Source organism: Podarcis tiliguerta (assembly GCF_965153285.1).
Source record: "Podarcis tiliguerta genome assembly, chromosome: 5".
In the NCBI taxonomy this organism is placed as follows: Eukaryota; Metazoa; Chordata; class Lepidosauria; order Squamata; family Lacertidae; genus Podarcis; species Podarcis tiliguerta.
In genome coordinates, this window is record NC_139538.1 from 84,752,259 (window position 1) to 84,765,953 (window position 13,695).

At 46.3% G+C, this 13,695-nt stretch overlaps 1 protein-coding gene across 17 annotated transcripts in view; it reads right to left on the reverse strand.

The window, feature by feature from the left end:
• Positions 1–13,695, reverse strand: part of PAX2 (paired box 2) — a 152,482-nt gene that overhangs the window by 36,645 nt on the left and 102,142 nt on the right. For 5 of the 17 annotated variants that reach the window (XM_083440446.1, XM_083440458.1, XM_083440455.1 and 2 more), the window contains one exon: positions 11,598–11,744. The exons of the other annotated variants lie outside the window; for them this stretch is intronic. In XM_083440446.1, the coding sequence (XP_083296572.1) occupies positions 11,598–11,744 (147 nt within the window). The remainder of the gene's footprint in view (positions 1–11,597; positions 11,745–13,695) is intronic. 17 annotated transcript variants of the gene reach the window in all.

Here is a 13,695-nt window from a genome sequence, read left to right on the forward strand (position 1 = left end):
TATACAATATGATATAATCAATACTGCATTATATACAGTAACCTAATACAATATCACTTGTAAGACCATGGACAATATTACATATTGATTAGTGCAAGCTTGCAGCCTCTTGCTTCCCCACCCTCCCCGACATTCTCATTCAGTGTGGGGGTTGGGGAAGAAGCGGGAGCTAAACTACCTTTCCTCATCTCATTTCCATAGAGTGGGCTTTGGGAATGACTGACCCCCCCCCCCAAAAAATGCTCAAAATCCATAGGTTCCACTCATGCCTGTATTCAGAGGTAGACTTCACAGCAGGAGGGTCGGCGGAAGGAATAATGGGCACAAACCAGTCAAAAACAAGCCCTTCTAAGTCCCAGCGATTGAAATGGGAGACATGCAAGCACATGTTTAACGCTGCCATCCTTAACTTTTTTCTAGATTTGAGCCTAAGATCAGAGTTTATACATTGGAATGGCTCAGCAACACCGTCAGGAAGCTAGGGAAACATAGGACCTCAGAAAAGTTTCAAAGAAAGGTGGTTTTTTTTTACCTTTTATGCAGCTCAGTGGGAAAGGAAACAGTATATGAAAAAGTCTGAAATGTATCTGTAGGTAGGGACAGACATCGGACCTGTGAGGATGTGGGCTAGGACCCTATAAAATCTATAAAATCTACAGGCAACTATAAATCACTAAGTCATTTCTGGGTAAATGTAATATACCTTTTTTTGTCTAGCTTAAGGAAAATGGCTGATTCTAGGCTGTTTCATGACTTCTGGTGACAGGTGCAGCAGTGGACAAGCGAAAGGAGAAAGGAGCCTGAAAGCAAAGAGTCTATGGGATGCAGATACACAGGGCTTTCCACACTTCCTCTTCTCCTGCTGCTCGCCCCCCCACCAAACCAGCAGGGGAAACTGCTCTTTAGTGCTCAATCGGAGCAAAGGGCAATTCAGGTTTCCCCTGGACTGCCAGTTGTTCCAATCTATCACTAAAGAGTGGGTTTTCCCTTGGAAAGGACTGAGGCAAGCGCAGAGGCACCATCTTGTGTCCAGGATTGGGGGGTGGATGCAGCACGTGTTGTGCATGTGTGGCGTCATACGTGTGGCACCAAATTGTCAGGAGGAGGCCAAGCGCTGAGCCCAGAAAGAGCCAACCATTGAACTGTGCTGCCTTTGGCCTCCTCCTCCTCCTCCTCCTCCTCAACATCACAGGGGCCTTCCAGAAAACACCGAGGGGGCTGAAGACCCCTCTGCCCCTAGGAGTTGGTGCACTTAGGCAAGCAGAAAACCAATCGGACCCGTGCTTTCAAGCCATGCCACAAGGAGAAATGTAGACGACCCCCACAGTGTCAGAGGCAATTGGGAGCCAGCCAGGTGCCTCAATGCCCGAGCCTCTCCTAACCCAAAGGAAAAGCAAGGGGAGGAATGCGGACGATGCTCTAAAAATGAATTAGGCGGCAGTCGAGGAGGAGGAGTGGGAGGGTGGCAATGACAGTTATTGGACAAGCATGAATTTCGCTCCACCTAATCTATACAACGGGGAGAAATAATCTATATAACATTTCAGGTTCAAAAGTCTGTTTGACATTCTGCCTTCTCTTCCCATACATCACACTGCTTTGCCAGAACGGACTGTCTGAAAGCCGTGTTTGGGGGGTTTCCCCCTCCCACCCCCACACATGCAGGCCTGAGAAAGCCCGGACGACTGCCATGTGAAACAGCGCACTGGAAAGTCACCGGTTTTGGTCCAAAATCTTCAAGCCCCCTTCCTGTCTCTCCAGAGGACAAAATATAAACGGACAAATCAATGTATTCAAATGCGTACCTCACCACCACCCTGTGAGCCAGGAGTAGCTTACATTTATTGAACGGCCTCCACTGTGCGATTGTGGGAGACAGGAGGAGATAAAAAGGCAGGAGGGTTATCAGGGCCCGGGGAGCAGAGAGAAGGGCACATCCTAGCACCTCTTCAGGCAAGATCAACATGGGAAGCTGTGGAGGACAGCAGGCTTGAAAGAGCAAAGGCCACATTGGAATAGGGAGGAAGCAGTGCTGGATTTATATATAAGCTAAACAAGCTATAGCTTAGGGCCCCACTCTCTTGGGGGCCCCAAAAAAAATTAAAGAAAAAAAACCACCTGGATATACATTTCCAAAATACAAGATAAAAACAAATAAAATAAAACCTATAAACAGCAACAGTGTTTTGTAGGCTTCTGTGATGTAAGTCATGGGCCCCGCCTGCTCCCTAAAATATCACTGGTTTGCTCCTTTCTATATATAGGGTGCCTACATTCTGCATCTGCAAATAGCTTTAGATACCTATTAGGTCCATAAATTACCATATAGCATAAAAAGGTAAAGGGGACCCCTGACCATTAGGTCCAGTCGTGGCTGACTCTGGGGTTGCGGTGCTCATCTCGCTTTATTGGCCAAGGGAGCCGGCGTACAGCGTACATGAGCCAGCATACATGTGGCCAGCATGACTAAGCCGCTTCTGGCGAACCAGAGCAGTGCATGGGAACGCCGTTTACCTTCCCGCCGGAGCGGTACCTATTTATCTACTTGCACGTTGACGTGCTTTCGAACTGCTAGGTTGGCAGGAGCTGGGACTGAGCAACGGGAGCTTACCCAGTTGCGGGGATTCGAACCGCCAACCTTCTGATCGGCAAGTCCTAGGCTCTGTGGTTTAAGCCACAGCGCCACCCGTGTCCCTTACCATATAGCATATATTCAACACAAAAAACAGCGACAATTTGTTGTTGGCAAAGGACAGCTGGACATATAAAGGGCCCCATTACCTTTAGTAGCTTAGGGCCTCATCAAACCTAAATCCAGCCCTGGGAGGAAGCCAGCCACTTGAGCATGGTTGTCCAAGGGCATCAGGTAGCAATAAGCAAGGGGTGAGAATCAAGCCGTCCTCTGCTTGCAGGGATTCTCTCCACCCAGGAGATATTGTCAATCCATATTCCAATTAAGTAGCAGACCTTAGAGCTGGAACATTAGCCAACATGTGCAATACAGTTATTTACATGTGTGCATCCCCATCCGATTGGCAACAAGGCTATTGCACCATAAATGAACAAACGCTTGTCTGTCTCTGGAGGCTTCAGAATAACGCCAGTGCAAAGTGGAAAATGACTAAGAAGCCTAATTCTAGGGCCCCCCTACACTCCTAAAGAGCCAGGTCTTTCAGGTAGCACTCATCGAATCATTCACATCAACCCTAGGTCTTGGGGTCTGATTTGTGCCTGCATTTTTAAATGCTCCATCAATCTGTACCCCATGATCCTCCCCCTAGGCTATGGATTTGAACGTAGCAGATTTGGATGAGAGTCATCCACCCGTTTAGCTGCAGGCCCAGCTGATTATGATGACTTTGCGATGAAAGGGGGTGAATTTGCCAGCCACCCAGACACCACCCACACATGGGTGCCAACCACACATGCTCCAGGTTAGACAGTATGTGCAGTCACAGACACCATACATGAAGATCTACAAGTCGTTTACATGCTTTCCCCTAAACAACCCATACATGAAATTCAAAACACAAAGTAGGTGACTTGGGGGAAGGCTAACAGCAATTATAAAATGGTTTTCTTTCTGTGGAGTCTGTTTTGGTTGTTGTCTCATACCTTCCTGTCTACTAAAGGTTCTGGGTAACTCAAATGGCACCAGAGATAGAGAAATAACGAACACACAAATAACTACCTACCTTTTGTTGTTGTTGTTGTTATATTGCTCCTAAAAGCTTTGAAACCTGAGTGCTAAATCATCTCCATTCTGGGCAGCACAAACTGCGCTGTAATCTAATTAATGCAATCTGCCGCAGCCACCTTTGTATCTACAATTCCACATAGCGCATTCATGCCCGTGTGTGAAATGTGCATGTGTACACTGTGACTTTGTTTGCAGGAGCTGAAACCTGAGCTTTCTCAAGCCACTGTAAGCTTCTCTTTCCCTTCATTTATTCAGGGCCCTTCAGATCTTGACAAATCTGTCACTCTAAATTTGCGAGAGATTATGGTGCTCTCCCTCGTACGGCGAGAGGTGATATATGATATCTGCTGCCCCTATTGATTGCCTGATCTGGTGGCAGAGGGCCGGCAAAATGAACTTGAAATGAACATCATGCCTCAACTCATTGTGCGTATAATACACTACTTAATCCCACATTTTTCAGCCGCTATGGAATTCAATTGATCAATCATGTCCCACTGATAGTTCTGTTCTGGGGGTTATTCCCGCTCTGCACACAAACTTAGGGCATCAAATGCGACAGGCCCCCATACAAAGAGAGAAGGAGAGAGATGGCAAGAGAGATGGAGGGAGAGGCAGCCCTATACACAATTATCTGGCTGGAAGCAAGTCTCTGGGAATCCAGTGGGGTTACTGCTGAGTAGACGAGTACAGGATTGCAGCCCCAAAGATCCAACAGACACGGGTGAGGAGATGAGACAGCAAGGATACTGTTCATATTCCACAAGAAAGGAAATTCAGGTTCTACACCAAATAAATTTTCTGCATCAGAATACTAAAATTTATATTCTGCACTGAAAATAAATGATGCTAACCGAGGGAAGCCGATGCAACACTCTGCGACTCGCACCCTCTGTTAATGGATAAAGTGCTCGAGGCAGATCTATGAGGCATGGATTCAAATGCTTGGTTAGCCATGGTTTGAAGGCAAGCTTCCTATCTGTGCGTCGGAGCTGGGAGCATGGGAAAGTTGAAAATTATGAATCCTAAGGGCCTGCAAAATGGTGAACCGTCAGATTCTGAATACTAATAAGCAGCCTTCTGTGGCACCAATCCATCCAGTTTATATCCCGCCTGACAACGGTGACAATTGAGATTCTGTAGTGTCCCAGCTGAAGGGGATCCACCTGATCTCACAGAATAAGAGATCTCCCCAACTACTTGTTTTAAAGTTGCCAGATTTCAAACCTTACACATTTTTTCCTTCCTCCAGTGTTTAGACCTTCTCTAAGGGCTGAGGCTCATGGCAGGTTTGGCGTTTCCAGCTGGCTTGGCCCGCTGTCTGAAACAGCAGAAAAGACCCCTGGCGTATCAATGTCCTAGGGTCTACAACTGGCCCCAGTTCTGTTCCAGGCCTACCAGGCGGTAACCAGACATATTCTGTGGCCGAGATCCTCACTATGTTGCACTTCACGGAACGCGTGAAGGTAAAGCAGCAGCAATTCTGGCAAGTGTCAAATCAGAATGGCACTACTCAAATCAGAATGGCACTACGCAATTCCGGATTTAAAAATGGAAAGCGTAAAGCTGGTGGTCAACAAAAGAGGCTTAAAGACTCTTTCAAGGCAAATCTTTTAAAAATGTCGTATGTTGTTGTTGTTGTTTAGTCGTTTAGTCGTGTCCGACTCTTCGTGACCCCATGGACCAGAGCACGCCAGGCACTCCTGTCTTCCACTGCCTCCTGCAGTTTGATCAAACTCATGCTGGTAGCTTCGAGAACACTGTCCAACCATCTCGTCCTCTGTCGTCTCCTTCTCCTTGTGCCCTCCATCTTTCCCAGCATCAGGGTCTTTTCCAGGGAGTCTTCTCTTCTCATGCGGTGGCCAAAGTATTGGAGCCTCAGTTTCAGGATCTGTCCTTCCAGTGAGCACTCAGGGCTGATTTCCTTAAGAATGGATAGGTTTGATCTTCTTGCAGTCCATGGGACTCTCAAGAGTCTCCTCCAGCATCATAATTCAAAAGCATCAATTCTTCGGCGATCAGCCTTCTTTATGGTCCAGCTCTCACTTCCATACATCACTACTGGGGAAACCATAGCTTTAACTATAGGGACCTTTGTCGGCAAGGTGATATCTCTGCTTTTTAAGATGCTGTCTAGGTTTGTCATTGCTTTTCTCCCAAGAAGCAGGTGTCTTGGTCTGTCCTATTCCATGATAATAAATAATAATAATAATAATAATAATAATATTTTTGTTATTTATACTCCACCCATTTGACGGGATCACCCCAGCCACTCTGGGCAGCTTCCAGCATATATAAAAACATAACAAAACATTAAACCTTAAAAAAACACCTTCCCTATTCTTCGGCAATCAGCCTTCTTTATGGTCCAGCTCTCACTTCCATACATCACTACTGGGAAAACCATAGCTTTAACTATACGGACCTTTGTTGGCAAGCTGATGTCTCTGCTTTTTTTGATGCTGTCTAGAAAATGTAGTATAAACATTGACAACTGGGAAACACTGGCCTGCAAGTGCTCCAATGGGAGAACAGCCTTTACTGAAGGCATCATGGGCTTTGAAGATGCTCAAACTCAGGACAAAAGGCGGTAATGTGCTAAGAGGAAGGCACACTTGGCAAACCCTCAACATGATCCATTGCCAACCAGAAGCCTATGTCCCCACTGTGGAAGGACGTGTGGATTCAGAATTGGCCTCCACAGTCACTTATGGACTTGTGTTTATGGAAGACAATCTTACTTGGGTACGAGTGATCACCAAAGAAGAAGAAGAAGACCCGCCAACATTTCTCCAACGAAAATAGAAACATCCTATTTCATACCCTCCAACATTTCTCCAGTGAAAATAGGTACGTCCTAGGGAAAACCAGGACATTCTGGGATCAAAAAAGAAACCAGGATGGCTTCTGTAAATCCAGGATTGTCCCTGGAAAATAGGGACACTTTGAGGGTCTGAAATCAGCATGGTTCTACTTTTAAACACTCTCCCCTGGGACTAGTGCAGCCTACAGCGCTTCAAAGGGAGAAATTTGTGAGTGGAAGTGGCCTGAGGGAGATCTTCAACCAAGACAAACAGATATCACTGCTCCAAAACACTCCTTCTTTTTTGAAATTAACCGGCTAATATAAGTCCCCGCTTGTCCCAAACTTTCCCTCTCCCTCTACCCCATTCTCTGTTGCTTCCCACCCCCACCGTCAAAGCCCTTTCCCCCTCAGCTGTGCTCCTGTGTCCCAAAGCAGCCAAGGCCAGTCAGCTTCTTTCCGAGATATCCCCCTTGGGGGGGCTTTCACATCACTGCCAGTTGTTGCCGTTTCAAACTCAATTGTTCTCCTTGGTACTGAGGCAAATGGAGTCATTAATTACCTTCTATCGGCTGGGACGAGTTTAGAAAACGATCAATACACAGCGCTTGTCATTCACAGCAGCTAGCCCCAGTCTGCGCAGAAAGGCCCCCCCCCCACAACACGCTTTGGGCCCAACAAGAGGCTGAAGAACAGCAGCGATTCAAATTCTAGGGACCCTTCCTCAAGCAAACTGTCCAAGGAGCAAGGGGGAAAGGGATTCTTGTCCCAATTTCCCACGTGACCGACGCCAGAAATGCCCCCAGAAGAATAGGCTTCCCACCTATTTTTTGATCAACACATAAGAAGCAGCTTCACCTGGGTCTCAAACCCCACAGAATGTGCTGAAGGGACATTTACAATCACACACAGTTCCCCTGGCACAGCTTTCCCTCAAATGCATGGCTCTCAGATTGTATGGGGCACACCAGGCGTGCATACCCATTTCTCCAATGAAAATAGGGACATCCTACTCCATAATCGAAGGGATGCAGGTGGCGCTGTGGGTTAAACCACAGAGTCTAGGACTTGCCGATCAGAAGGTCGGCGGTTCGAAACCGCGCGACGGGGTGAGCTTCAGTTGCTCGGTCCCTGCTCCTGCCAGTTCGAAAGCACATCAAAGTGCAAGTAGATAAATAGGTACCACTCCAGCAGGAAGGTAAACGGCGTTTCTGTGTGCTGCTCTGGTTCACCAGAAGTGGCTTGGTCATGGTGGCCACATGACCCGGAAGCTGTACGCCGGCTCCCTCGGCCAATAAAGCGAGATGAGCGCCGCAACCCCAGAGTCGGTCACGACTGGACCTAATGGTCAGGGGTCCCTTTAACTTTACTCCATAATCACAATAATAATAATTTTATTAATTATACCCTGCCCATCTGACTGGGTTGCCCCAGCCACTCTGGGCAGCTTCCAACATATATAAAAACATAACAAAACATTAAACATTAAAAAAAGCTTCCCTGTACAGCGGCACCTCGGGTTACAAACGCTTCGGGTTACAGACTCTGCTAACCCACAAGTAGTACCTCGGGTTAAGAACTTTACCTCAGGATGAGAACAGAAATTGCGTGGCGGCGCCGCAGCAGCAGGCCCCATTAGCTAAAGTGGTACCTCAGGTTAAGAACAGTTTCAAGTTAAGAACGGACCTCCGGAACAAATTAAGTTCTTAACCAGAGGTACCACTGTACAGGGCTGCCTTCAGATGTCTTCTAAAGATTGTATAGTCACTTATCTCCTTGGCTTGGGGGTTGCATAACTTCATATCCTCCAACATTTCTCCGATGAAAATAGGGACAGCCTAAGGAAAAGCGTGACATTCCAGGATCAAATCAGGCTTCTGAAAATCCGGGACTGTCCCTGGAAAATAGGGACACTTGGAGGGTCTGTGAAAGGTTGGTCTACCATTTGCTTTAAACTGGTGGGGGTAATCTGATTGCTGACTCAGTCAACAGGGAGGAAGGGGGAAAAGGATTTTTCTTCCTACTCTACAGTTGTGGCTTCTTAACGAATTTTTGCCTTCTGCAAAATGCAAGCAAAAATGTTCATCCTTTTTTTTTTGAGGATCAAAGGACCTCAGAAAACCCAGGGGAGAATACGAAACCCCCTTTGGAAACGACAAGGTTGGTGCTGATGAGGACGATCCTTTGTTGGAATTATCCAACTTTTCACGAGCTTTTAAAAATTATTTTCGAAGGCCTGGTTCACAATGTAGACTAGAAATACGTACAGTTACGCGCCCAGGATCAAGGGTGTCATTCACTCAGGATATAAATGTCAAATATTCCCCAAATTGGAACACACGCCCTGCATCCACCGATAAGGATTTGATCAGCAGCTGGCAGTGCAAACCTATGCATGTCTACTCAAAAGTAAGCCCCATGGTCTTCAATGAGGCTTTTATTCCCTAGTAAGTGTTTTTAGGCTTTCTTTGGGGGGACTGGCACATTTTCCACGGTCCGTGGATAAAGAAATGCGTACTTAATGAAGCACATGAAATAATGCAAATATGAGCTTGACAAAAGGAAAGCAGCCCCATGTAATGAACTGTATAAGCATCTCAATGACGATCGTTTGTAAATAATACGCAGACTGCCTATATGTTAAAGACTGCAGAATGAATCTGCAAACTCAGTGCAAGGAATATTTTCAAAAAGCGCCTGAGGTATGGCGGGCTGGCACAAGGCAGTAAGTTGCTCAGGGGAGCCGGGCCAGAGAAGGAAGTTATAGAATACCGAATGGGAGCCTACTGGCTTCCAAGATCGCCTCATCCTGATCTTGGCTGACCTGAAACACTTCTACTTTTGGGCCTGCCAAAAAGCACCACAGAAATCTGACCGCCAGTTCTCTCTGGAGAAAGGTGATGACACCTCACTGCAGTTTAAGAAGAGATAAATTTGAATTGAGTTCAATGTTTATTTCTTTAATCAGATTGCAGCTTTTTGAACTCAGAATGCCAAGTTTCGACTGAAAATCCATTGAGGCAGGTGAATTCCAATTTCGACAGAGAAGTTTAGCTCAAGCCTCACCACAGCAGGGCCCGATTCTGCCGTTGCTCTACAGCTGTGGAATCTTCCTGACAATGCACCACATTGGAAGAGTTCAGTCAGCAATGTAAAATCTTCTTTAAAAGGCTTTAGGGACTAAGATGAAGCGTTCTTACTGAAATGGATGTTTTGTTTTGTTTTTAACTTGCTAGACGATGGCTGTTTTGCTCTGTTTATGAATTTTGTAGGCCCCTTCTTACGATTCTAAGAGTCTCTGAAACTTGGCGTCATCAGCACCACACTTGAAACAACCGAGCTATCCAGACTGAAACTAATGAAACAAACGAACGAATAATAAATTCAAAACTACGTTTAGCTTGTAACATATTGGGTCATGCAAAGGACAGATAACTCTGGCCTGGTGTGTATGGGGAGGTGGAGGGGTATATTCAGTAAAGTAAGATACTGAGCAGAATACTAAGCTGACAAGCCCCTCCACCCCAAAAGTGACCCAACTTATTTCTGGGTTGCTTCTCTGCACGCTTGCATACATTTTGTCCCGAAGTCGTAGAACAGGCCTCATGAATTTGAGGCACAATTCCACCTGAAAGTTCTCCCACACCAGCCTTTTTTCGTGTAATACAGTCAAGCCTTGGTTGTCAAATACAATACAATCCAGAAGCCCGTTCGGCTTCCGAAATGTTCAACAACCGAGGCGCGGCTTCCGAACGGTTAGAGGAGCCGGCGGCTTCCGAAGGATGCAGGATGTTCGGCTTCCGAAAAACGTTCGAAAACCGGAACATTTACTTCTGGGTTTTCAGCGTTCAGGAGCCGGAACGTTCCAGAAAGGAGGTGTTCAGAAGCCGAGGTTTGACCGTAATGATAAAAGTTTAAAAAAAAACCAGAAGCATTTTTACTTGGTATTATAGGTCAGGGCATTAATAGGCAAGATGTTAAATTGTTTTTATATGCAACAACTGCGGCAAGAATATTGTTAGCTCAGAAATGGAAACAAGAAGAAATTCCGACGAAAGACGAATGGCAGATGAAATTAATGGACTATGCAGAATTGGACAAAATGACAGGAAGGATTCAAAACCTGCAGGACCAGAGATTTAAAGAAGATTGGAAGAAGTAGATGAATTATTTGAAGAGCAACTGTAATCAACAAATTACGCTAGTAGGACTACATGAAGTTTTGTAAGGGGAAATATACGAAGTGTTACAAAGTAGAAAAAGATAGAGATATTGGTTATGAGTTTGAAATGTAATAGGGAAGATAAGAAATGCATACTGAGAGATTAGTTTGGAAAATTTTCAGACAGGATTGATGGAAGTCAAAAAATTGAATAAGATGTAAAAGGATGTTTAATTACTGTCGAAAATGATATGTTAAAAAAACTAATAAAAAATCATATATATATATATATATATATATATATATATATATATATATATATATTCGTTTTATTATTTGTACCCAGCCACTCTGAGCCACTTCCAACCTCTATAAAAACATAATTAAAACATCAAGAGCTGGTGTGCTTCCTTTCATGCCCATAAGATAGGTAAAGGGTAAAGGGACCCCTGACCATTAGATCCAGTCATGACCGACTCTGGGGTTGTGGCGCGCATCTCGCTTTATTGGCCGAGGGAGCCGGCGTACAGCTTCCGGGTCATGGGGCCAGCATGGCTAAGCCACTTCTGGTGAACCAGAGCAGCGCACGGAAATGCCGTTTACCTTCCCGCCGGAGCAGTACCTATTTATCTACTTGCACTTTGACATGCTTTCGAACTGCTAGGTTGGCAGGAGCAGGGACCGAGCAACGGGAGCTCACCCCGTTGCGGGGATTCGAATCACCGATCTTCTGATCCTAGGCTCTGTGGTTTAACCCACAGCGCCACCCGCGTCCCTGCCCATAAGATACACAGATATTGCCGGCCCATGAACGAGGTGAGAGTAATGCTCCTCTGTCCCGCGCCCCACAAAGCTTTCTTTCCCAGTAGCAGCAGCAGCAGGAGAATCAGCAATGCTGTTTGTCTTTGCCACCCGCAGTAAAATAGGCTCACCCCCTAGGCGTCCATCAAGGTGGAGCTCTGTTGAGAGGAACAGGCATCCCCTGGGGTCAATCGCCCCGCAGGCTTTAGGGTGGAATCCTGTCTGGCTTCCCGGCCCCATTTGTGGCGGTAGGGCCAGCCTCCTGCAGCATCCATCCTCTACCAAAACAGAAGATTTCGTTAGCTTAAAGGACACAAGCGTGGCAAAAGAAAAAAAAGGGGGGGGGGGGAGAGAAGGGTGGGTGGGGAAAGGGAGAAAGAAAAAAAAAGAGATTACCTTGCATGCAGTTCCTAACTATGCTTGTTTAGAGAAACTGCTTGCATTTATGAAGGCTTTGGTGCGGAAAGCTGGGTTGCAAATGACTGCATCGGAACGACAGTAAAAGCCATTAATTTCCTGTTATGTTATCCGGTGTTGGGGGCTTTATTAATTTAATTTTACACTGTCGAACAACAGCGAGCGCTGACACCACCACACTCAGAGGGCTCTTCCCCCCCCCCCCTTCATAGCTGCGCTGGCCTGACATGCAAATCAACGCTATTATGGGAACCAATGAAGTCTAAGGGGGCTGGCAAAACGCAGCCGTCCCTCCTCCCATGAAACTCACCAGTTGTTTACACACACACAGCCAGAAGCAGCCATAATGCACTCAGCCAGCCTCGCTATTGTCACACCCTCACTGCCTCCTTACTAACTTGGCCTTCTCTTCTCCCAAATTTGCTCTGCTCTGCACAATGCATACCTGCTTCCGAAAAGCTCTCTTCTCTCCCATCTAATGGCTCCAAATAATAATAATAATAATAATTTATTATACCCCGCCCATCTGGCTGAGTTTCCCCAGCCACTCTGGGCAGCTTCCAATCAAATATTAAAAACAATACAGGATTAAATATTAAAAACTTCCCTAAACAGGGCTGCCTTCAGATGTCTTCTAAATATCAGATAGCTCCTTATTTTCTTCACATCTGAAGGGACGGCGTTCCACAGGGCAGGCGCCACTACCGAGAAGGCCCTCTGTCTGTTTCCCTGTAACCTCACTTCTCGCAATGAGGGAACCACCAGAAGGCCATCAGAGCTGGGCCTCAGTGTCCAGGCTGAACGATGGGGGTGGAGACGCTCCTTCAGGTATACAGGTATACAAATCTGCTGCCGCCACCCCCCGCCACATCCTTCAATTTACTGCAAATTTCATCTCTTCCAGACTACCCATTCATTTCAAAATGCTTTTTCTGAATCATCCGCATCCCAGCAGCAAGAAGCTGATAGCACCTGCCTCCTTCTTGATGTGACACATACCTTCCTTACAGAGCCCTCGCCTGTGATATGTATGCAAAAGAATTTGAACACCTATGGGAAATGCTAAAAAGGTCTCTTTGTTTTTGGCACAATCAATGTTACGTGGTGCTTTGCAGAAAGGCCGGTTCATTTGTGCACTGGTGTTTAGGAGATGTCTTCTTAGCGTAACTATTGCTTAAGGACGATGAGGCAGGAAGGCAAACCCGGCGTAGGACAAAATGCAGTCCCCCCCCAAAAAAGCATCCTCAAAGTCCACATGCACCCATTGGGATGCTGTGCATTCTGCCCTGCGAAAGCTCGTGTGCATTGGCTACCTTAATGTGGCAAATGATAAAAATTCTTTTCGGTAATTTATATCGCACAGCTGGTGTTTTGAAGTGTTTGATCAGCCACGAACAGCTGTATTTAATATGTGGCAACCGGCGCGCAATGGCAGATCACAGCGGTTTTGACATTTCAACCTTTAGGCAGCGTTTTCAGACGTTTGCTAAAGAACCTCTTTGTGCCTGCCAGAGGGTTTGCAGGCCTGTTCGAGGCGGGTGCACAGCCAGTTTGCACAAGCCAATGTTAGGCTTCATCATCGCCCATTATTCCCTACGTGCATGTCCCAAAACAGATCCATCACTCCTCAGAAGCTGCTCGTTGCAGACGGAGATCTTAAGCGGTAGGCAAGCTGCCTTTCAACTCTTCTAACCAAGAAGCCCTGACAAATCTCCAAAGGACTCACGGGTAAATTATGCACGATAGTTATTTGATGGTTCATTTGCAATACTATTTGACGTTAGGTAGTGTCGCGCAGAACCAAAGCTGACA